This window comes from Megalopta genalis, unplaced genomic scaffold (assembly GCF_051020955.1).
Source record: "Megalopta genalis isolate 19385.01 unplaced genomic scaffold, iyMegGena1_principal scaffold0757, whole genome shotgun sequence".
NCBI classification, from domain to species: domain Eukaryota; kingdom Metazoa; phylum Arthropoda; class Insecta; order Hymenoptera; family Halictidae; genus Megalopta; species Megalopta genalis.
This window is the reverse complement of record NW_027476826.1, coordinates 106,252-133,731: the sequence shown is the minus strand read 5'-3', so window position 1 is coordinate 133,731 and position 27,480 is coordinate 106,252. Positions and strand designations below refer to the sequence as shown.

The 27,480-nt window shown below is 39.2% G+C and overlaps 1 protein-coding gene across 1 annotated transcript; it reads left to right on the top strand.

Moving 5' to 3' along the window:
* The first annotated feature begins 16,373 nt into the window (after window positions 1-16,373).
* On the top strand, window positions 16,374-23,554 carry LOC143263569 (uncharacterized). Its single transcript, XM_076528438.1, has 3 exons — window positions 16,374-16,521; window positions 17,448-17,734; window positions 18,794-23,554. The coding sequence occupies exons 1-3, from the start codon at window positions 16,374-16,376 to the stop codon at window positions 23,345-23,347; spliced, it is 4,989 nt and encodes a 1,662-aa protein (XP_076384553.1). The 3' UTR covers window positions 23,348-23,554.
* The last annotated feature ends 3,926 nt before the right edge of the window (window positions 23,555-27,480 follow it).

The window sequence follows — 27,480 nt, the reverse complement described above, 5'->3', positions numbered from 1 at the left end:
CACACGATTTCGACTCAAATTCGTGCGAAATAGCGATTTCAAACAAACGATTTAGCTTCAAATTCATGGGAAATGAAGAATTTAGCTTCAGATACTTGCGAAATACACGGATTAGCTTTAAATTCACGCGAAACGCACGATTTAACTTCAATATCATGCGAAACACACGATTTGGAGTCAAATTCTTGCAAAATAGCGATTTTAAACAAACGATTTTGCTTCAGATTCATGCGAAATGAAAAATTTAGGTTCAGATTCATGCGAAATGAACGAATTAACTTCAAATTCATGCGAATTACACGATTTAGCTTTAAATCCACTAGAAACAAACGATTTAACTTCAAATTCATGCGAAACACACGATTTCGACTCAAATTCGTGCGAAAATAGCGATTTCAAACAAACGATTTAGCTTCAAATTCATGGGAAATGAAGAATTTAGCTTCAGATACTTGCGAAATACACGGATTAGCTTTAAATTCACGCGAAAGAAACGATTTAACTTCATTATCATGCGAAACAGACGATTTGGATTCAAATTCTTGCAAAATAGCGATTTTAAACAAACGATTTTGCTTCAAATTCATGCGAAATGAACAATTTAGCTTCAGAATCATGCGAAATGAACGAATTAACTTCAAATTCATGCGAATTACACGATTTTAGCTTTAAATCCGCTAGAAACAAACGATTTAACTTCAAATTCATGCGAAACACACGATTTCGACTCAAATTCGTGCGAAATAGCGATTTTCAAACAAACGATTTAGCTTCAAATTCATGGGAAATGAAGAATTTAGCTTCAGATACTTGCGAAATACACGGATTAGATTTAAATTCACGCGAAAGAAACGATTTAACTTCATTATCATGCGAAACACACGATTTGGATTCAAATTCTTGCAAAATAGCGATTTTAAAACAAGCGATTCTGCTTCAAATTCATGCGAAATGAACAATTTAGCTTCAGATTCATGCGAAATGAACGAATTAACTTCAAATTCATGCGAATTACACGATTTAGCTTTAAATCCACTAGAAACAAACGATTTAACTTCAAATTCATGCGAAACACACGATTTCGACTCAAATTCGTGCGAAATAGCGATTTCAAACAAACGATTTAGCTTCAAATTCATGGGAAATGAAGAATTTAGCTTCAGATACTTGCGAAATACACGGATTAGCTTTAAATTCACTCGAAACGCACGACTTTAACTTCAATATCATGCGAAAACACACGATTTGGAGTCAAATTCTTGCAAAATAGCGATTTTAAACAAACGATTTTGCTTCAAATTCATGCGAAATGAAAAATTTAGGTTCAGATTCATGCGAAATGAACGAATTAACTTCAAATTCATGCGAATTACACGATTTAGCTTTAAATCCCACTAGAAACAAACGATTTAACTTCAAATTCATGCGAAACACACGATTTCGAACTCAAATTCGTGCGAAATAGCGATTTCAAACAAACGATTTAGCTTCAAATTCATGGGAAATGAAGAATTTAGCTTCAGATACTTGCGAAATACACGGATTTAGCTTTAAATTCACGCGAAAGAAAACGATTTAACTTCATTATCATGCGAAACAGACGATTTGGATTCAAATTCTTGCAAAATAGCGCGATTTTAAACAAACGATTTGCTTCAAATTCATGCGAAATGAACAATTTAGCTTCAGAATCATGCGAAATGAACGAATTAACTTCAAATTCATGCGAATTACACGATTTAGCTTTAAATCCGCTAGAAACAAACGATTTAACTTCAAATTCTTGCGAAACACACGATTTCGACTCAAATTCGTGCGAAATAGCGATTTCAAACAAACGATTTAGCTTCAAATTCATGGGAAATGAAGAATTTATCTTCAGATACTTGCGAAATACACGGATTAGCTTTAAATTCACGCGAAACGCACGATTTAACTTCAATATTCATGCGAAACACACGATTTGGGAGTCAAATTCTTGCAAAATAGCGATTTTAAACAAACGATTTTGCTTCAAATTCATGCGAAATGAAAAATTTAGCTTCAGATTCATGCGAAATGAACGAATTAACTTCAAATTCATGCGAATTACACGATTTAGCTTTAAATCCACTAGAAACAAACGATTTAACTTCAAATTCATGCGAAACACACGATTTCGACTCAAATTCGTGCGAAATAGCGATTTCAAACAAACGATTTAGCTTCAAATTCATGGGAAATGAAGAATTTAGCTTCAGATACTTGCGAAATACACGGATTAGCTTTAAATTCACGCGAAACGCACGATTTAACTTCAATATCATGCGAAACACACGATTTGGATTCAAATTCTTGCAAAATAGCGATTTTAAAACAAACGATTTTGCTTCAAATTCATGCGAAATGAACAATTTAGCTTCAGATTCATGCGAAAAGAACGAATTAACTTCAAATTCATGCGAATTACACGATTTAGCTTTAAATCCACTAGAAACAAACGATTTAACTTCAAATTCACGCGAAACACACGATTTTCGACTCAAATTCGTGCGAAATAGCGATTTCAAACAAACGATTTAGCTTCAAATTCATGGGAAATGAAGAATTTAGCTTCAGATACTTGCGAAATACACGGATTAGCTTTAAATTCACGCGAAACGCACGATTTAACTTCAATATCATGCGAAACACACGATTTGGATTCAAATTCTTGCAAAATAGCGATTTTAAACAAACGATTTTGCTTCAAATTCATGCGAAATGAACAATTTAGCTTCAGATACATGCGAAATGAACGAATTAACTTCAAATTCATGCGAATTACACGATTTAGCTTTAAATCCGCTAGAAACAAACGATTTAACTTCAAATTCATGCGAAACTACACGATTTCGACTCAAATTCGTGCGAAATAGCGATTCTCAAACAAACGATTTAGCTTCAAATTCATGGGAAATGAAGAATTTAGCTTCAGATACTTGCGAAATACACGGATTAGCTTTAAATTCACGCGAAAGAAACGATTTAACTTCAATATCATGCGAAACACACCATTTGGATTCAAATTCTTGCAAAATAGCGATTTTAAACAAACGATTTTGCTTCAAATTCATGCGAAATGAACAATTTAGCTTCAGATTCATGCGAAATGAACGAATTAACTTCAAATTCATGCGAATTACACGATCTAGCTTTAAATCAGCTAGAAACAAACGATTTAACTTCAAATTCATGCGAAACACACGATTTCGACTCAAAATTCGTGCGAAATAGGCGATTTCAAACAAACGATTTAGCTTCAAATTCATGGGAAATGAAGAATTTAGCTTCAGATACTTGCGAATTACACGATTTAGCTTTAAATCCACTAGAAACAAACGATTTAACTTCAAATTCATGCGAAACACACGATTTCGACTCAAATTCGTGCGAAATAGCGATTTCAAACAAACAATATGGCTTCAAATTCATGCGAAATGAACAATTTAGCTTCAAATTCTTGCGAAATGAACGAATTAACTTCAAATTCATGCGAATTACACCGATTTAGCTTTAAAATCCACTAGAAACAAACGATTTAACTTCAAATTCATGCGAAACACACGATTTCGACTCAAATTCGTGCGAAATAGCGATTTTAAACAAACGATTTTGCTTCAAATCCATGCGAAATGAACAATTTAGCTTCAAGTTCATGCGAAATACACGAATTAGCTTTAAATTCACGCGAAACGCACGATTTAACTTCAATATCATGCGAAAACACACGACTTGGGTTCAAATTCTTGCAAAATAGCGATTTTAAACAAACGATTTTTGCTTCAAATTCATGCGAAATGAACAATTTAGCTTCAGATTCATGCGAAATGAACGAATTAACTTCAAATTCATGCGAATTACACGATTTAGCTTTAAATCCGCTAGAAACAAACGATTTAACTTCAAATTCATGCGAAACACACGATTTCGACTCCCAAATTCGTGCGAAATAGCGATTTCAAACAAACGATTTAGCTTCAAATTCATGGGAAATGAAGAATTTAGCTTCAGATACTTGCGAAATACACGGATTAGCTTTAAATTCACGCGAAAGAAACGATTTAAACTTCATTATCATGCGAAACAGACGATTTGGATTCAAATTCTTGCAAAATAGCGATTTTAAACAAACGATTTTGCTTCAAATTCATGCGAAATGAACAATTTAGCTTCAGAATCATGCGAAATGAACGAATTAACTTCAAATTCATGCGAATTACACGATTTAGCTTTAAATCCGCTAGAAACAAAACGATTTAACTTCAAATTCATGCGAAACACACGATTTCGACTCAAATTCGTGCGAAATAGCGATTTCAAACAAACGATTTAGCTTCAAATTCATGGGAAATGAAGAATTTAGCTTCAGATACTTGCGAAATACACGGATTAGATTTAAATTCACGCGAAAGAAACGATTTAACTTCATTATCATGCGAAACACACGATTTGGATTCAAATTCTTGCAAAATAGCGATTTTAAACAAGCGATTCTGCTTCAAATTCATGCGAAATGAACAATTTAGCTTCAGATTCATGCGAAAATGAACGAATTAACTTCAAATTCATGCGAATTACACGATTTAGCTTTAAATCCACTAGAAACAAACGATTTAACTTCAAATTCATGCGAAACACACGATTTCGACTCAAATTCGTGCGAAATAGCGATTTCAAACAAACGATTTAGCTTCAAATTCATGGGAAATGAAGAATTTAGCTTCAGATACTTGCGAAATACACGGATTAGCTTTAAATTCACGCGAAACGCACGATTTAACTTCAATATCATGCGAAAACACACGATTTGGATTCAAATTCTTGCAAAATAGCGATTTTAAAACAAACGATTTTGCTTCAAATTCATGCGAAATGAACAATTTAGCTTCAGATTCATGCGAAATGAACGAATTAACTTCAAATTCATGCGAATTACACGATTTAGCTTTAAATCCACTAGAAACAAACGATTTAACTTCAAATTCATGCGAAACACACGATTTCGACTCAAATTCGTGCGAAATAGCGATTTCAAACAAACAATATGGCTTCAAATTCATGCGAAATGAACAATTTAGCTTCAAATTCTTGCGAAATGAACGAATTAACTTCAAATTCATGCGAATTACACGATTTAGCTTTAAATCCACTAGAAACAAACGATTTAACTTCAAAATTCATGCGAAACACACGATTTCGACTCAAATTCGTGCGAAATAGCGATTTTAAACAAACGATTTTGCTTCAAAATCCATGCGAAATGAACAATTTAGCTTCAAGTTCATGCGAAATGAACGAAATTAACTTCAAATTCATGCGAATTACACGATTTAGCTTTACATCCACGCAAAACAAACGATTTAACTTCAATATAACGCGAAACACACGATCTGAATTCAAATTCGTGCGAAATAGCGATTTTAAACAAACGATTTAGCTTCAAATTCATGGGAAATGAAGAATTTAGCTTCAGATACTTGCGAAATACACGGATTAGCTTTAAATTCCCGCGAGAAGAAACGATTTAATTTCACTATCATGCGAAACACACGATTTGGATTCAAATTCTTGCAAAATAGCGATTTTAAACAAACGATTTTGCTTCAAATTCATGCGAAATGAACAATTTAGCTTCAGATTCATGCGAAATGAACGAATTAACTTCAAATTCATGCGAATTACACGATTTAGCTTTAAATCCACTAGAAACAAACGATTTAACTTCAATATAACGCGAAACACACGATCTGAATTCAAATTCGTGCGAAATAGCGATTTTAAACAAACGATTTAGCTTCAAATTCATGGGAAATGAAGAATTTAGCTTCAGATACTTGCGAAATACACGGATTAGCTTTAAATTCACGCGAAAGAAACGATTTAACTTCATTATCATGCGAAACAGACGATTTGGATTCAAATTCTTGCAAAATAGCGATTTTAAACAAACGATTTTGCTTCAAATTCATGCGAAATGAACAATTTAGCTTCAGATTCATGCGAAATGAACGAATTAACTTCAAATTCATGCGAATTACACGATTTAGCTTTAAATCCGCTAGAAACAAACGATTTAACTTCAAATTCATGCGAAACACACGATTTCGACTCAAATTCGTGCGAAATAGCGATTTCAAACAAACGATTTAGCTTCAAATTCATGGGAAATGAAGAATTTAGCTTCAGATACTTGCGAAATACACGGATTAGCTTTAAATTCACGCGAAAGAAAACGATTTTAACTTCATTATCATGCGAAACAGACGATTTGGATTCAAATTCTTGCAAAATAGCGATTTTAAACAAACGATTTTGCTTCAAATTCATGCGAAATGAACAATTTAGCTTCAGAATCATGCGAAATGAACGAATTAACTTCAAATTCATGCGAATTACACGATTTAGCTTTAAATCCGCTAGAAACAAACGATTTAACTTCAAATTCATGCGAAAACACACGATTTCGACTCAAATTCGTGCGAAATAGCGATTTCAAACAAACGATTTAGCTTCAAATTCATGGGAAATGAAGAATTTAGCTTCAGATACTTGCGAAATACACGGATTAGATTTAAATTCACGCGAAAGAAACGATTTAACTTCATTATCATGCGAAACACACGATTTGGATTCAAATTCTTGCAAAATAGCGATTTTAAACAAGCGATTCTGCTTCAAATTCATGCGAAATGAACAATTTAGCTTCAGATTCATGCGAAATGAACGAATTAACTTCAAATTCATGCGAATTACACGATTTAGCTTTAAATCCACTAGAAACAAACGATTTAACTTCAAATTCATGCGAAACACACGATTTCGACTCAAATTCGTGCGAAATAGCGATTTCAAACAAACGATTTAGCTTCAAATTCATGGGAAATGAAGAATTTAGCTTCAGATACTTGCGAAATACACGGATTAGCTTTAAATTCACGCGAAACGCACGATTTAACTTCAATATCATGCGAAACACACGATTTGGATTCAAATTCTTGCAAAATAGCGATTTTAAACAAACGATTTTGCTTCAAATTCATGCGAAATGAACAATTTAGCTTCAGATTCATGCGAAATGAACGAATTAACTTCAAATTCATGCGAATTACACGATTTAGCTTTAAATCCACTAGAAACAAACGATTTAACTTCAAATTCACGCGAAACACACGATTTCGACTCAAATTCGTGCGAAATAGCGATTTCAAACGAACGATTTAGCTTCAAATTCATGGGAAATGAAGAATTTAGCTTCAAATTCTTGCGAAATGAACGAATTAACTTCAAATTCATGCGAATTACACGATTTAGCTTTAAATCCACTAGAAACAAACGATTTAACTTCAAATTCATGCGAAACACACGATTTCGACTCAAATTCGTGCGAAATAGCGATTTTAAACAAACGATTTTGCTTCAAATCCATGCGAAATGAACAATTTAGCTTCAAGTTCATGCGAAATGAACGAATTAACTTCAAATTCATGCGAATTACACGATTTAGCTTTACATCCACGCAAAACAAACGATTTAACTTCAATATAACGCGAAACACACGATCTGAATTCAAATTCGTGCGAAATAGCGATTTTAAACAAACGATTTAGCTTCAAATTCATGGGAAATGAAGAATTTAGCTTCAGATACTTGCGAAATACACGGATTAGCTTTAAATTCCCGCGAAAGAAACGATTTAATTTCACTATCATGCGAAACACACGATTTGGATTCAAATTCTTGCAAAATAGCGATTTTAAACAAACGATTTTGCTTCAAATTCATGCGAAATGAACAATTTAGCTTCAGATTCATGCGAAATGAACGAATTAACTTCAAATTCATGCGAATTACACGATTTAGCTTTAAATCCACTAGAAACAAACGATTTAACTTCAAATTCATGCGAAACGCACGATTTCGACTCAAATTCGTGCGAAATAGCGATTTCAAACAAACGATTTAGCTTCAAATTCATGGGAAATGAAGAATTTAGCTTCAGATACTTGCGAAATACACGGATTAGCTTTAAATTCACGCGAAAGAAACGATTTAACTTCATTATCATGCGAAACAGACGATTTGGATTCAAATTCTTGCAAAATAGCGATTTTAAACAAACGATTTTGCTTCAAATTCATGCGAAATGAACAATTTAGCTTCAGAATCATGCGAAATGAACGAATTAACTTCAAATTCATGCGAATTACACGATTTAGCTTTAAATCCGCTAGAAACAAACGATTTAACTTCAAATTCTTGCGAAACACACGATTTCGACTCAAATTCGTGCGAAATAGCGATTTCAAACAAACGATTTAGCTTCAAATTCATGGGAAATGAAGAATTTATCTTCAGATACTTGCGAAATACACGGATTAGCTTTAAATTCACGCGAAACGCACGATTTAACTTCAATATCATGCGAAACACACGATTTGGAGTCAAATTCTTGCAAAATAGCGATTTTAAACAAACGATTTTGCTTCAAATTCATGCGAAATGAAAAATTTAGCTTCAGATTCATGCGAAATGAACGAATTAACTTCAAATTCATGCGAATTACACGATTTAGCTTTAAATCCACTAGAAACAAACGATTTAACTTCAAATTCATGCGAAACACACGATTTCGACTCAAATTCGTGCGAAATAGCGATTTCAAACAAACGATTTAGCTTCAAATTCATGGGAAATGAAGAATTTAGCTTCAGATACTTGCGAAATACACGGATTAGCTTTAAATTCACGCGAAACGCACGATTTAACTTCAATATCATGCGAAACACACGATTTGGATTCAAATTCTTGCAAAATAGCGATTTTAAACAAACGATTTTGCTTCAAATTCATGCGAAATGAACAATTTAGCTTCAGATTCATGCGAAAAGAACGAATTAACTTCAAATTCATGCGAATTACACGATTTAGCTTTAAATCCACTAGAAACAAACGATTTAACTTCAAATTCACGCGAAACACACGATTTCGACTCAAATTCGTGCGAAATAGCGATTTCAAACGAACGATTTAGCTTCAAATTCATGGGAAATGAAGAATTTAGCTTCAGATACTTGCGAAATACACGGATTAGCTTTAAATTCACGCGAAACGCACGATTTAACTTCAATATCATGCGAAACACACGATTTGGATTCAAATTCTTGCAAAATAGCGATTTTAAACAAACGATTTTGCTTCAAATTCATGCGAAATGAACAATTTAGCTTCAGATACATGCGAAATGAACGAATTAACTTCAAATTCATGCGAATTACACGATTTAGCTTTAAATCCGCTAGAAACAAACGATTTAACTTCAAATTCATGCGAAACACACGATTTCGACTCAAATTCGTGCGAAATAGCGATTTCAAACAAACGATTTAGCTTCAAATTCATGGGAAATGAAGAATTTAGCTTCAGATACTTGCGAAATACACGGATTAGCTTTAAATTCACGCGAAAGAAACGATTTAACTTCAATATCATGCGAAACACACCATTTGGATTCAAATTCTTGCAAAATAGCGATTTTAAACAAACGATTTTGCTTCAAATTCATGCGAAATGAACAATTTAGCTTCAGATTCATGCGAAATGAACGAATTAACTTCAAATTCATGCGAATTACACGATCTAGCTTTAAATCAGTTAGAAACAAACGATTTAACTTCAAATTCATGCGAAACACACGATTTCGACTCAAATTCGTGCGAAATAGCGATTTCAAACAAACGATTTAGCTTCAAATTCATGGGAAATGAAGAATTTAGCTTCAGATACTTGCGAAATACACGGATTAGATTTAAATTCACGCGAAAGAAACGATTTAACTTCATTATCATGCGAAACACACGATTTGGATTCAAATTCTTGCAAAATAGCGATTTTAAACAAGCGATTCTGCTTCAAATTCATGCGAAATGAACAATTTAGCTTCAGATTCATGCGAAATGAACGAATTAACTTCAAATTCATGCGAATTACACGATTTAGCTTTAAATCCACTAGAAACAAACGATTTAACTTCAAATTCATGCGAAACACACGATTTCGACTCAAATTCGTGCGAAATAGCGATTTCAAACAAACAATATGGCTTCAAATTCATGCGAAATGAACAATTTAGCTTCAAATTCTTGCGAAATGAACGAATTAACTTCAAATTCATGCGAATTACACGATTTAGCTTTAAATCCACTAGAAACAAACGATTTAACTTCAAATTCATGCGAAACACACGATTTCGACTCAAATTCGTGCGAAATAGCGATTTTAAACAAACGATTTTGCTTCAAATCCATGCGAAATGAACAATTTAGCTTCAAGTTCATGCGAAATGAACGAATTAACTTCAAATTCATGCGAATTACACGATTTAGCTTTACATCCACGCAAAACAAACGATTTAACTTCAATATAACGCGAAACACACGATCTGAATTCAAATTCGTGCGAAATAGGGATTTTAAACAAACGATTTAGCTTCAAATTCATGGGAAATGAAGAATTTAGCTTCAGATACTTGCGAAATACACGGATTAGCTTTAAATTCCCGCGAAAGAAACGATTTAATTTCACTATCATGCGAAACACACGATTTGGATTCAAATTCTTGCAAAATAGCGATTTTAAACAAACGATTTTGCTTCAAATTCATGCGAAATGAACAATTTAGCTTCAGATTCATGCGAAATGAACGAATTAACTTCAAATTCATGCGAATTACACGATTTAGCTTTAAATCCACTAGAAACAAACGATTTAACTTCAAATTCATGCGAAACGCACGATTTCGACTCAAATTCGTGCGAAATAGCGATTTCAAACAAACGATTTAGCTTCAAATTCATGGGAAATGAAGAATTTAGCTTCAGATACTTGCGAAATACACGGATTAGCTTTAAATTCACGCGAAAGAAACGATTTAACTTCATTATCATGCGAAACAGACGATTTGGATTCAAATTCTTGCAAAATAGCGATTTTAAACAAACGATTTTGCTTCAAATTCATGCGAAATGAACAATTTAGCTTCAGAATCATGCGAAATGAACGAATTAACTTCAAATTCATGCGAATTACACGATTTAGCTTTAAATCCGCTAGAAACAAACGATTTAACTTCAAATTCTTGCGAAACACACGATTTCGACTCAAATTCGTGCGAAATAGCGATTTCAAACAAACGATTTAGCTTCAAATTCATGGGAAATGAAGAATTTATCTTCAGATACTTGCGAAATACACGGATTAGCTTTAAATTCACGCGAAACGCACGATTTAACTTCAATATCATGCGAAACACACGATTTGGAGTCAAATTCTTGCAAAATAGCGATTTTAAACAAACGATTTTGCTTCAAATTCATGCGAAATGAAAAATTTAGCTTCAGATTCATGCGAAATGAACGAATTAACTTCAAATTCATGCGAATTACACGATTTAGCTTTAAATCCACTAGAAACAAACGATTTAACTTCAAATTCACGCGAAACACACGATTTCGACTCAAATTCGTGCGAAATAGCGATTTCAAACGAACGATTTAGCTTCAAATTCATGGGAAATGAAGAATTTAGCTTCAGATACTTGCGAAATACACGGATTAGCTTTAAATTCACGCGAAACGCACGATTTAACTTCAATATCATGCGAAACACACGATTTGGATTCAAATTCTTGCAAAATAGCGATTTTAAACAAACGATTTTGCTTCAAATTCATGCGAAATGAACAATTTAGCTTCAGATACATGCGAAATGAACGAATTAACTTCAAATTCATGCGAATTACACGATTTAGCTTTAAATCCGCTAGAAACAAACGATTTAACTTCAAATTCATGCGAAACACACGATTTCGACTCAAATTCGTGCGAAATAGCGATTTCAAACAAACGATTTAGCTTCAAATTCATGGGAAATGAAGAATTTAGCTTCAGATACTTGCGAAATACACGGATTAGCTTTAAATTCACGCGAAAGAAACGATTTAACTTCAATATCATGCGAAACACACCATTTGGATTCAAATTCTTGCAAAATAGCGATTTTAAACAAACGATTTTGCTTCAAATTCATGCGAAATGAACAATTTAGCTTCAGATTCATGCGAAATGAACGAATTAACTTCAAATTCATGCGAATTACACGATCTAGCTTTAAATCAGCTAGAAACAAACAATTTAACTTCAAATTCATGCGAAACACACGATTTCGACTCAAATTCGTGCGAAATAGCGATTTCAAACAAACGATTTAGCTTCAAATTCATGGGAAATGAAGAATTTAGCTTCAGATACTTGCGAAATACACGGATTAGATTTAAATTCACGCGAAAGAAACGATTTAACTTCATTATCATGCGAAACACACGATTTGGATTCAAATTCTTGCAAAATAGCGATTTTAAACAAGCGATTCTGCTTCAAATTCATGCGAAATGAACAATTTAGCTTCAGATTCATGCGAAATGAACGAATTAACTTCAAATTCATGCGAATTACACGATTTAGCTTTAAATCCACTAGAAACAAACGATTTAACTTCAAATTCATGCGAAACACACGATTTCGACTCAAATTCGTGCGAAATAGCGATTTCAAACAAACAATATGGCTTCAAATTCATGCGAAATGAACAATTTAGCTTCAAATTCTTGCGAAATGAACGAATTAACTTCAAATTCATGCGAATTACACGATTTAGCTTTAAATCCACTAGAAACAAACGATTTAACTTCAAATTCATGCGAAACACACGATTTCGACTCAAATTCGTGCGAAATAGCGATTTTAAACAAACGATTTTGCTTCAAATCCATGCGAAATGAACAATTTAGCTTCAAGTTCATGCGAAATGAACGAATTAACTTCAAATTCATGCGAATTACACGATTTAGCTTTACATCCACGCAAAACAAACGATTTAACTTCAATATAACGCGAAACACACGATCTGAATTCAAATTCGTGCGAAATAGGGATTTTAAACAAACGATTTAGCTTCAAATTCATGGGAAATGAAGAATTTAGCTTCAGATACTTGCGAAATACACGGATTAGCTTTAAATTCCCGCGAAAGAAACGATTTAATTTCACTATCATGCGAAACACACGATTTGGATTCAAATTCTTGCAAAATAGCGATTTTAAACAAACGATTTTGCTTCAAATTCATGCGAAATGAACAATTTAGCTTCAGATTCATGCGAAATGAACGAATTAACTTCAAATTCATGCGAATTACACGATTTAGCTTTAAATCCACTAGAAACAAACGATTTAACTTCAAATTCATGCGAAACACACGATTTCGACTCAAATTCGTGCGAAATAGCGATTTCAAACAAACGATTTAGCTTCAAATTCATGGGAAATGAAGAATTTAGCTTCAGATACTTGCGAAATACACGGATTAGCTTTAAATTCACGCGAAACGCACGATTTAACTTCAATATCATGCGAAACACACGATTTGGAGTCAAATTCTTGCAAAATAGCGATTTTAAACAAACGATTTTGCTTCAAATTCATGCGAAATGAAAAATTTAGGTTCAGATTCATGCGAAATGAACGAATTAACTTCAAATTCATGCGAATTACACGATTTAGCTTTAAATCCACTAGAAACAAACGATTTAACTTCAAATTCATGCGAAACACACGATTTCGACTCAAATTCGTGCGAAATAGCGATTTCAAACAAACGATTTAGCTTCAAATTCATGGGAAATGAAGAATTTAGCTTCAGATACTTGCGAAATACACGGATTAGCTTTAAATTCACGCGAAAGAAACGATTTAACTTCATTATCATGCGAAACAGACGATTTGGATTCAAATTCTTGCAAAATAGCGATTTTAAACAAACGATTTTGCTTCAAATTCATGCGAAATGAACAATTTAGCTTCAGAATCATGCGAAATGAACGAATTAACTTCAAATTCATGCGAATTACACGATTTAGCTTTAAATCCGCTAGAAACAAACGATTTAACTTCAAATTCTTGCGAAACACACGATTTCGACTCAAATTCGTGCGAAATAGCGATTTCAAACAAACGATTTAGCTTCAAATTCATGGGAAATGAAGAATTTATCTTCAGATACTTGCGAAATACACGGATTAGCTTTAAATTCACGCGAAACGCACGATTTAACTTCAATATCATGCGAAACACACGATTTGGAGTCAAATTCTTGCAAAATAGCGATTTTAAACAAACGATTTTGCTTCAAATTCATGCGAAATGAAAAATTTAGGTTCAGATTCATGCGAAATGAACGAATTAACTTCAAATTCATGCGAATTACACGATTTAGCTTTAAATCCACTAGAAACAAACGATTTAACTTCAAAATCATGCGAAACACACGATTTCGACTCAAATTCGTGCGAAATAGCGATTTCATGTTACGTCGGTCGACTCCCGACGTATTGCGTAGGCTAAGTTACTACATAAGTATTGCGTAGGCTAAGTTACTACATAATCACGTAGAATAAGGAAACCCTATATCTATAACACATTCATACACTTAATTAATCTATACACACTTAAACACACTATATATGTTACCGACAGCCGCTTTGTCGCCGATATGTTACCGACAGCCACTCTGTCGCCGATATGTTACCGACAGTCGCCCTGTCACCGATATGTTACCGACAGTCGCCCTGTCACCGATATGTTACCGACAGTCGCCCTGTCACCGATATGTTACCGACAGCCGCCCTGTCACCGATATGTTACCGACAGCCGCTTTGTCGCCGATATGTTACCGACAGCCACTCTGTCGCCGATATGTTACCGACAGTCGCCCTGTCACCGATATGTTACCGACAGCCGCTCTGTCGCCGATACGTTACCGACAGCCGCAACGTTACCAACGTTATCCACACACTTCATCACACCACTAACATGTTCACCAAACCACCGCGTGCGCTGCGGAGCACACTGCGCCCCACTCCAGCGCACCCCCACTTCTCGCAGCATCCACAGTCGCCGAAGGAGCCTCAGAGCGCTCCTCGACTTCTCACTCGCGTTCCAGCACTTGACTTTACCAGACGTCCTTTGCTAACTCGGCTCGTCTCTCTCCTTACAAATTCATTGTTACTATTTCGCCGAGTTCCGTTTTAATTCTAGTTCCATTAAGTCAAGCGAGTCACCTTCTAGATCTATATAAGTAATATTAAACCCGCGTTAGTTTAATTAGTTATTGTGTTCAAGAAGTTTAAAGAATATATACATATATTTTAATTAACAGTATTCTCGAGTCAAAGCTTTATTAAACCTAAAGTCAGTGAATAAAAGCAACGAGCAGCCGCTTCCTGACGATCAAAGCAACGGAGCAGCAAATTCCTGACGACCGTAGCAGCAGAACAGCCAGTTCCTGCCAATCCGCCCGAATCGAGCAGCCCAGTTCCTGCCGATCATCGCCGTGCAGTCGCAGCAGCAGCCACTGTATCGAACATTGTACCAACCAAGCCAATTCTCTCCGAACGGTGAGTCCTTTCACATGTTGCACGCCTATTCAAATTGTACGCGAGTTCCCGATCAGACGCGGACGCAGGCAACGCGTGGATCAAAACTTGACAAAAGAGTCTAGTCCTTTTCGCGGGTCGACACTTCGTGTTCTTTTCTCGCGTGGGACGTGACAAATTTGGTGGCAGCGGTGGGATACTTGTGTCAAACTCGCGTTTAAAATTTGATAATATGGCCGCGTGCAAGAAAGACGCCGTTCCAACAGTGACTATCGATTCGGAAACCGCGATGTTACAAAAATCCGTTCACGAAATGGAACGTAAACTACGCGCGGAGCGCCGGACTCTAGAAGCCGAACGCGAAGAAGTGAGCCGCCGCCGTTTCGAAGTAGATAGACTCCAAGAGCAAGTATTAACGGAAAAAGAAAGGTTAGAAAATGAATCCGTAAAGCCCCAAGATACGCAAATTCTCCGCGAAGAATTAGCCGCGTTGCGCGATCAAATCGAACGTTCCAGATTAAACGAAATCCCGCACGAGGACGAGTCGGCAATTCCTAGGTTCCCGCTGAACAACGACCGCGACTACGAAAGTCCGTCGTTGTCAATAAAAACCGCGCTTGAATCCATTCCGTACTTCGACGGGACGAATATTCCGATTTTACAATTTACTCGCGCGTGCGTTAGAGCGCGAGATATGATTCCTGCGCGACAGGAAAGATCGTTCGTGCAATTAATTATTACGCGACTCCGTGGTCGTGCGTTAACCACCGTCGAGGATGAATATTACAACTCCGTGCACGATCTCTGCGACGAGCTAAAGGATACATTCGGCTCGCGTAAATCAATCGATCATTACCGTGGACAGATGGCCAACATATTCATGGGCAGTTCGGAACATATTATTGATTACATCAGTAGAATCAAAGATTTAAAAGCCGCGATTCTTGACGCAGCCGAAGACGTCGCAGATATTCCGGGAATTAACGAATTAACGAAGAGTAGTTTTATTGAGGGTTTGATCCCGGCGATCCGGCCGGAGGTGAAATCCTACAGACAAGAATCGCTAAAAACAATTTTCTCCGAAGCAAAAACCGCTTACAAACGCTTGGAACTCGACAAGGCACGGTACGGACGCCAAGACGTTAAAGTTCGATTCGCTGATTCAATGCAAGTTACATTTCCCACGCGCGAACCTTCCCAGCCACGCGCGGCTCTTACGGAGCGACCACGGTATGCCCCGGGTCAGATAACATCGAGGGGAGATAACGACGCGTATCGCCGAGAAGTCGCGCCAGCGAGTCGCCGCGACGATAATTATTTCCGGGCCGACCGACGCAATCAGGGCCCCCGATATCTGCCGGATCAGGTTACATCAAGGGGAGATAACAACTTCCTGGCCGACCGATACGGCCGAGACTCCCGATATCTCCCGGATCAGGTTACACCGAGGGGAGATAGCGCGCCTCGTCGCCGAGAAATTCCTTTCTCTAACCGTCGCAGCGATAACGGCTTCCTGCCGTCGCGTCACCCGTCCGATCGCGTCATGAATAACGACACGTGTCGACAAATTTCGTCATCTCAACAGACTTTCAATACTACCGGTAGAAATAATGACAAGCACTGCAACTATTGCAAGAACGTAGGCCATGACATACACGAGTGTAGGAAGAGAGAATACAATAATAATATACGCAACCAGGGAAACGGGGCACCCCTCCCGTCCAACCCCAGCCGACGGGAGGCATCACCCTCACCGAAAGTCCGCGCGATCGCGTCGATGGAAGACGAGCACGACTCGGCGTCCACCGAATAAATCTCAATGAAAATACCGAGGTCCCGTATATCGCGACCCTCGCGCCGGAGCTCCGCACGAAATCCGTATTCATGATCGACACCGGCGCTGAATTAAACATAATCAAATTAATCGCGTTGAACGCAGACGCGAGTATCGATACCGCGGAAAGACTAAAAATCACCGGCATCACCGACGGACATGTAGAAACCATCGGGTCTACGCCTATTACTATATTCGGGACTGCCGCCAAGTTTCACGTCGTCCCAGACACATTCTCGATTCCAACCGAAGGAATCATCGGCTCAGCCTTCTTAAGAGAAGGACTAGATATTTGCTACTCGAAAAATTGCATCGCCTGGAACGGTGTTGAATACCCGTTCATCAACCCTGCTCAATGCCTGATCGGAGCTCGCACAGCCACGTGCATTCGCGTAAGGACTACCGGCTCAGACCAGGGATATATTCCCCGTACGGAAATCGCGCCGGGCGTGATAATTCACGATTGCGCAGTCTCTGCGACCGACGGATACACGATCGTACCATGCGTTAACACTAACGAAAGCGACATTTCTCTGGCCACACCTTCTATTAAGATAGAAGAAGTCGAAGAATTCTCACAAACGAATCCCCTTAAGAGTTCTAACCTCGACCACGAACTAAAGTCCAATGAACAACGTCAACCTCTACGCCGCGTAAACGCGTGTTCTCTCGAATCCGTTTCGGAAAAACGGAGGAAAATTTTAGAAGAAATCTCGACCGAACATTTAAACATGGAAGAAAGAGAGCATGTACTTGAGTTAATTGCAGAGTATCCAGATCTCTTTCACGTGTCGGGAGAATTTTTGGGCTGTACCACAGCCGTAACACATTCCATTCCCACTTCAGACGATATCCCCGTCCATGTAAAGCAATACCGGTACCCGCCCGTCCACAAAGATGAAATAAACAAACAAATGAAGGAACTATTAGAGAATAAAATCGTATCTCCTTCAAAATCACCCTACAATTCACCACTTTGGATAGTACCCAAAAAGGCCGCCGCGGACGGTAGCAAACGCTGGCGCATGGTAATTGATTTCCGTGCCTTGAACGAAAAATCAACCCCGGACGCGTATCCACTCCCGAGCATTCTCGAAATTCTTGACCAGCTCGGGAGTGCAAAGTACTTTAGCGTGTTCGACTTAGCTAGCGGATTCCATCAAATCGCCATGAACCCAGTCGACGCAGCAAAAACCGCGTTCTCGACGCCTTACGGACATTACCAATTCGATCGAATGCCGTTCGGGCTCCGCAATGCACCGGCCACCTTCCAACGGTTAATGGACTCGATCCTCTCCGGTCTGCAGGGCTCCGAGCTCTTCGTCTATCTTGACGACATCGTGATATATTCTAGGAGCCTCTCCGAACACCGGGCGAAATTCCGAAAATTAGCGGAACGATTACGAGCCGCGAACCTGAAATTACAACCCGCAAAATGCGGATTTTGACATAAAGAGGTGGCCTACCTTGGCCACGTGATAACCAAGGATGGCGTAAAACCATCTCCGGACAAAACGCGGGCGGTAGCCGAATTTCCACGCCCCAAAAACGCGAAAAACGTCCGCGAATTCCTCGGTCTCGCGGGCTACTACCGACGGTTCATTGACAAGTTCTCAAAAATTTCTAAACCGTTAACCTCATTGTTAAAAAGGGATTCTAGATTCGAATGGGGCGCGTCTCAAGATCTCGCATTCACGACCCTAAAGGAAATTTTGACAACCGAACCCCTTTTACAATACCCGGATTTTGACCGGGAATTCAATGTAACAACGGATGCTTCCGGATTCGCGATTGGGGGCGTTTTGAGCCAGGGCGAGCCCGGCAAAGACAAACCGATCGCCTACGCATCGCGACTGCTCCAAGGAGCAGAACTAAATTATTCAACAATCGAAAAGGAGTGTTTGGCCATCGTTTACTGTGTCCAACATTTCCGTCCTTACATCTACGGTCGGCGTTTCAAATTAATTACAGACCACCGTCCTCTCGTCTGGGTCAACTCAGTAAAAGACCCTACCTCCAGACTCCTGCGGTGGCGACTAAAGCTCGCGGAGTACGAGTACCAAATCATTTACAAGACGGGAAAATCGAATTCAAATGCAGACGCGCTCTCACGCAATCCCGTCCCGATCCACCCCCTCTCTTCCGATTCCTCTGATTCCACTTTATTCGATGCCGTACGTCGAACACCCCTGACTGACGTAACAGTCACCAATCAAATCAAAAATCACAGCACGCAACCATCGACCTCGTCCCTCCCCCCTTCAATCGCATCACCACTCTCGCCCAACCAACGCACATCCTTCTCCGACGAAGACGCACGGTTACCTCTAGAAACCACCCATCCTCCAGAAACTACCTCGTCCGACGAAGAAGAGATCATTGACAATCCAAACACCCCCTTTTCGTCGCGACGCCGGACACTTATACATACTAGAGATCGACTGACGATGCGAAACGACAATTTAGTCGGCTTCGTTACGCTCGACGGACAGCCACTCGACATAGGAACCGCAGACCTAAAAGTAGCAGACAAATTACCCACAATAAACGACGGAACGATAGGACGCGGACGAATTTCATATCTAGGTCAGAAACGACTAATCCTACTTCCTCTGAAGCCGACACTCAACCACGCGACAACCAGCGACGACCTAATCGAATGTCTACGCTCACTATACGACATAACGACAGAACTTCAACTCGACACGATTAGCGTTTCAAAGACAGATCTTGACCACGTTCAGTGGAGCGCGGTACAAAGGACCCTTCTAGAACTATTCGGACAATCCCAAACTCAGATCTTCGTTTGTTTGAACGAAATAATAATCCCGGACAACGCTTCGCGACGAGAGTTAATAATAGAAAACCACAGGTCAGCTTTTGCCGGACACAAGGGAGTCACCAAGACGTACCGCCGAATTAGAGAAAAGTATTTTTGGCCCACCTTAAAACGCGAAGTAGAAGAATATGTAAAAAATTGTCTAGAATGTCAGACCAAGAAACTAACACGCGTAAAGACGAGACAGCCAATGACACTGACAGACACACCTGGACAGGCCTTCGACAAGGTATCCCTCGACATCGTCGGTCCCCTTCCTACCACACCCTCCGGTCATACATATATCCTTACCGGACAGGATCTTTTAACAAAGTATTCCGTCGCCGTCCCACTAAAGAACGCCACAGCAATCGATACAGCCAACGCTCTGATTGAACACCTTATTTGCCGTTTCGGGGCCCCTAAGGCCATCCTCACCGACCAAGGTGCCAATTTTATGAGCAAACTAATGAAAGCAGTTGCAAAAAAATTCAAAATATCGCAATTTCGCACGACCGCGTTCCGACCACAGAGCAACGGTTCCTTGGAGAGGTCGCACCACGTGCTAACCGAATATCTGAAACAATTTATTAACAGAAATAATTGGGACGAATGGCTCGCCTGCGCCATGCTCAGCTACAATACGAGCGTCCACGAGGGCACGTTATTCACACCCCACGAGCTAGTCTTCGGTAATCTAGCCAGGCTCCCCTCGGCCGATTCGCGTTTCACGACTTCCGATGAGTCGTATTCAGACTATCTACAGAACCTCCAAGAAAAACTATCGGGCACGATTAATCAGGCGCGCCAGAATCTCGACGGAGCGAAGGCGCGTTCCAAGAAATATTACGACCGCAAGATAAACGCGCAGACATTCGTCACCGGGGATCGAGTTTACATTCTCAAGGAGCCCCGGAAAGGAAAATTCGACTCCGAATACCACGGTCCATACGAGGTGGTCGGGGTGTTATCGGAGACCAATGTTCAACTCAAAATAAAGGGCAAGATAAAAACCGTCCATATAAATAAATTAAAACATGCACCACCGTCAGCTCGTATTGCATTCACATCCGCAATCCCCTCCAACCGACCCCCACCGCGAAAGAGGTTTATATCCGTGGCCGAGGCTAGAAGTCAGTCAAGTTCGGACAACCACAGAGAAATGTACGCTACGCAAGCTTTCGCGTTAGTCACGGTTATACGTGTCGCGTCCGCCATTATCGGCTACGATTGCGGGGGCAGCTCGGCCAATGTAACCACATTCTCCACCGTTGACCCACCAACCTGTGCTATGGAGAGCGTCAACCCGTCCAACGAGGAGGCACATATCCAGCTTCTGCAGCTGGCGGACTTCGACGCGGCGCCCGTCGTTCAGTGCCGGATCGAGATTGATCGAACGGTGTTTTACTGCGGTATGAGTTCTCACGTATCAATAGTTCAGAACGGTCGCCAACAGTATTTGCAATATATATCCCGCGACGCGTGCGAGGCTCTTCTCACCACCGGAATTATGTCGATTCCACCCACAATACAAATTTCCGGCCTTCAGCCAAACTCCACCTCAACTCGCAGCCTGACTCTCGCTGGCACCGTAGGCCCTGATGGTTCGTGCCAAGGCTCCACATATAGCGACCCTTTCGGCACCTGGTCTCAAGTGGTAGTGCAAGCCATAGCTAAAATCACGCTGAAAACCTTTAGTGCACCTGTCAAAATCAACACTCAGGAAATCCTCCTTCCATCTGGCCAAAGGTGTCCTCTAAACAAGGAATTCTGTTTAGACACAGAGGACGGCCACACGTACTGGCGAAGCCTCCCTTCGGATCAGTGCGGAGTAAACCAGTACGACGTCCTTTATGAAGGAAAAGCCACCCGAACCTTTAACCAAGGTTCCTCCCCCGTCATGTACACCGTTGCTACACAAGACATAGCGTTCGCGCTTACTAGCACGGCCAAGACAAATATTTGCGGATACACACTTATCCGTACTGAACATCCGAAATTATTCATTTTAGATACAAATAAGGAAGGAAAATTTAAATCGAAATCTCCCACTCCCACCAACAACTTAGACATCTTCACCTACGTCAACGCGAAATTCGTGTACGTAGAAAAACACCTAAAATCACAAATAGTATCGCTCTATCAGGACATTGTAACGCAACGCTGTAGGCTCGACCAACAGGTCCTTCGAAATGCACTGACGCTCGCGCGAGTCGCGCCAGCCGAAGTGGCTTACGCGATTACGCAAGAAGCCGGCTATATCGCCACCCAGGCCGGAGAAGCCATTCACATCGTGAAGTGCATTCCAGTTTCTGTCAGCCTCCGCAAGACGGAGGATTGCTTTAACGATCTCCCCGTAACATACAATAACCAATCCTACTTCCTATCTCCACGCACGCACGTTTTAATCAAAACTAGTACCCAAAGAGACTGTAGCGAACTCATCCCTGCACTCTTCAAGCTGCAAGGGTCCTGGTACCAAATTAACCCACGACCCACAGAAATCCGCAACATTCCACCACTGAAACCCATTACGCAAGTCACATGGAAGTATGTGAGCCCTTCAAACCTCGCGAACGAGGGAATATATTCCCAGGAGGATCTAAATCAGTTAAAAGAACATATCATGTTCCCAATAGAAAGATCCTCAATCATTGATTCCTTGGCTCAAGGAGCCTCAGGCCGCTCATTTATTCGCGACACAGTCCAAATCAGTAATCTCTTAGACGAGCAAACGCTCGAGAAAATCGCACTTTCAACCAGTAAACGCTTGTGGAGCGGTTTCTTGCAATTTGGTTCAATATCCGCGGGCATCCTCGGAGTATACATCCTGTTTCGTACAATCAAACTCACAATCAATATGGTACTGAACGGCGTCGAGCTGTACGCCGCGTTCGGTTGGAGTTTCCGACTGGTAGCCGCGGCTTGGAATTCAGCCACACGCCTCTGCCTCCACCTCCAGAAGGACGTCAACACCGGCAGGGACAGCCAGGAGTGCATCGAGCAGGGAACACCACTGAAGCAACAAGAAAAGCCCAAGCCCTCCCAAATTACCTCCACCCGAGAGCCAGCCCCGGCCGATATTGGCAGAAATTACGAACATTCAGACGACGATTACGACACCGTTTTAAATACGCGAATAACACCGTCGGTCCCCAATCGCGGACATACCTCGAGATTCTTATAATTGTACCCACATTTAAGTAAAAATAATTTTCCCTACAGGAAAATTATTTTTCCCCGCGGAAGGGAGGTGTTACGTCGGTCGACTCCCGACGTATTGCGTAGGCTAAGTTACTACATAATCACGTAGAATAAGGAAACCCTATATCTATAACACATTCATACACTTAATTAATCTATACACACTTAAACACACTATATATGTTACCGACAGCCGCTTTGTCGCCGATATGTTACCGACAGCCACTCTGTCGCCGATATGTTACCGACAGTCGCCCTGTCACCGATATGTTACCGACAGTCGCCCTGTCACCGATATGTTACCGACAGTCGCCCTGTCACCGATATGTTACCGACAGTCGCCCTGTCACCGATATGTTACCGACAGCCGCTTTGTCGCCGATATGTTACCGACAGACACTCTGTCGCCGATATGTTACCGACAGTCGCCCTGTCACCGATATGTTACCGACAGCCGCTCTGTCGCCGATACGTTACCGACAGCCGCAACGTTACCAACGTTATCCACACACTTCATCACACCACTAACATGTTCACCAAACCACCGCGTGCGCTGCGGAGCACACTGCGCCCACTCCAGCGCACCCCCACTTCTCGCAGCATCCACAGTCGCCGAAGGAGCCTCAGAGCGCTCCTCGACTTCTCACTCGCGTTCCAGCACTTGACTTTACCAGACGTCCTTTGCTAACTCGGCTCGTCTCTCTCCTTACAAATTCATTGTTACTATTTCGCCGAGTTCCGTTTTAATTCTAGTTCCATTAAGTCAAGCGAGTCACCTTCTAGATCTATATAAGTAATATTAAACCCGCGTTAGTTTAATTAGTTATTGTGTTCAAGAAGTTTAAAGAATATATACATATATTTTAATTAACAGTATTCTCGAGTCAAAGCTTTATTAAACCTAAAGTCAGTGAATAAAAGCAACGAGCAGCCGCTTCCTGACGATCAAAGCAACGGAGCAGCAAATTCCTGACGACCGTAGCAGCAGAACAGCCAGTTCCTGCCAATCCGCCCGAATCGAGCAGCCCAGTTCCTGCCGATCATCGCCGTGCAGTCGCAGCAGCAGCCACTGTATCGAACATTGTACCAACCAAGCCAATTCTCTCCGAACGGTGAGTCCTTTCACATGTTGCACGCCTATTCAAATTGTACGCGAGTTCCCGATCAGACGCGGACGCAGGCAACGCGTGGATCAAAACTTGACAAAAGAGTCTAGTCCTTTTCGCGGGTCGACACTTCGTGTTCTTTTCTCGCGTGGGACGTGACACTAAATCGTTTGTTTAAAATCGCTATTTCGCAAGAATTTGAAGCGAAATCGTGTATATCGCATGATATTGAAGCTAAATCGTATGTTCCGCGTTGATTTAAAGCTAATTCGTGTATTTCGCATGAATCTGAAGCTAAATTGTTCATTTCGCATGAATTTGAAGCAAAATCGTTTGTTTAAAATCGCTATTTCGCAAGAATTTGAAGCGAAATCGTGTATATCGCATGATATTTCTGCTAAATCGTATGTTTCGCGTTGATTTAGAGCTAATTCATGTATTTCGCATTAATCTGAAGCTAAATTGTTCATTTCGCATGAATTTGAAGCTAAATCTTTGTTTAAAATCTCTATTTCGCACGAATTTGAAGCGAAATCGTGTGTTTCGCATGATATTGACGATAATTCGTATGTTTCGCATTGATTTAAAGCTAATTCGTGTATTTCGCATGAATCTGAAGCAAAATTGTTCATTTCGCATGAATTTGAAGCTAAATCGTTTGTTTAAAATCGCTATTTCGGAAGAATTTGAAGCGAAATCGTGTATATCGCATGATATTTCTGCTAAATCGTATGTTTCGCGTTGATTTAGAGCTAATTCGTGTATTTCGCATGAATCTGAAGCTAAATTGTTCATTTCGCATGAATTTGAAGCTAAATCTTTGTTTAAAATCTCTATTTCGCACGAATTTGAAGCGAAATCGTGTGTTTCGCATGATATTGACGATAATTCGTATGTTTCGCATTGATTTAAAGCTAATTCGTGTATTTCTCATGAATCTGAAGCAAAATTGTTCATTTCGCATGAATTTGAAGCTAAATCGTTTGTTTAAAATTGCTATTTCGCAAGAATTTGAAGCGAAATCATGTTTATCGCATGATATTTCTGCTAAATCGTATGTTTCGCGTTGATTTAGAGCTAATTCGTGTATTTCGCATTAATCTGAAGCTAAATTGTTCATATCACATGAATTTGAAGCTAAATCGTTTGTTTAAAATCGCTATTTCTCACGAATTTGAAGCGAATTCGTGTATATCGCTTGATATTGAAGTTAAATCGTTTGTTTCGCGTTCATTTAAAGCTAATTCGTGTATTTCGCAAGAATCTGAAGCTAAATTGTTCATTTCGCATGAATTGGAAGCTAAATCGTTTGTTAAAAATCGCTATTTCGCAAGAATTTGAAGCGAAATCGTGTATATCGCATGATATTGAAGCTAAATCGTATGTTTCGCGTTGATTTAAAGCTAATTCGTGTATTTTGCATGAATCTGAAGCTAAATTGTTCATTTCGCATGAATTTGAAGCTAAATCGTTTGTTTAAAATCTCTATTTCGCACGAATTTGAATCGAAATCGTGTGTTTCGCATGATATTGAAGTTACATCGTATGTTTCGCGTTGATTTAAAGCTAATTCGTGTATTTCGCATGAATCTGAAGGTAAATAGTTCATATCACATGAATTTGAAGCTAAATCGTTTGTTTAAAATCGCTATATCGCAAGAATTTGAAGCGAAATCATGTATATCGCATGATATTTCTGCTAAATCGTATGTTTCGCGTTGATTTAGAGCTAATTCGTGTATTTCGCATTAATCTGAAGCTAAATTGTTCATATCACATGAATTTGAAGCTAAATCGTTTGTTTAAAATCGCTATTTCGCACGAATTTGAAGCGAAATCGTGTATATCGCATGATATTTCTGCTAAATCGTATGTTTCGCGTTGATTTAAAGCTATTTCGTGTATTTCGCATGAATCTGAAGCTAAATTGTTCATTTCGCATGAATTTGAAGCTAAATCGTTTGTTTAAAATCGCTATATCGCAAGAATTTGAAGCGAAATCGTGTATATCGTATGATATTTCTGCTAAATCGTATGTTTCGCGTTGATTTAAAGCTAATTCGTGTATTTCGCATTAATATGAAGCTAAATTGTTCATTTCGCATGAATTTGAAGCTAAATCTTTGTTTAAAATCTCTATTTCGCACGAATTTGAAGCGAAATAGTGTGCTTCGCATGATATTGACGATAAATCGTATGTTTCGCATTGATTTAAAGCTAATTCGTGTATTTCGCATGAATCTGAAGCAAAATTGTTCATTTCGCATGAATTTGAAGCTAAATCGTTTGTTTAAAATCGCTATTTCGCAAGAATTTGAAGCGAAATCGTGTATATCGCATGATATTTCTGCTAAATCGTATGTTTCGCGTTGATTTAAAGCTAATTCGTGTATTTCGCATTAATCTGAAGCTAAATTGTTCATATCACATGAATTTGAAGCTAAATCGTTTGTTTAAAATCGCTATTTCGCAAGAATTTGAAGCGAAATCGTGTATATCGCATGATATTTCTGCTAAATCGTATGTTTCGCGTTGATTTAAAGCTAATTCATGTATTTCGCATTAATCTGAAGCTAAATTGTTCATTTCGCATGAATTTGAAGCTAAATCTTTGTTTAAAATCTCTATTTCGCATGAATTTGAAGCGAAATCGTGTGTTTCGCATGATATTGACGATAAATCGTATGTTTCGCATTGATTTAAAGCTAATTCGTGTATTTCGCATGAATCTGAAGCAAAATTGTTCATATCACATGAATTTGAAGCTAAATCGTTTGTTTAAAATCGCTATTTCGCACGAATTTGAAGCGAAATCGTGTATATCGCATGATATTTCTGCTAAATCGTATGTTTCGCGTTGATTTAAAGCTATTTCGTGTATTTCGCATGAATCTGAAGCTAAATTGTTCATTTCGCATGAATTTGAAGCTAAATCGTTTGTTTAAAATCGCTATTTCGCAAGAATTTGAAGCGAAATCGTGTATATCGCATGATATTTCTGCTAAATCGT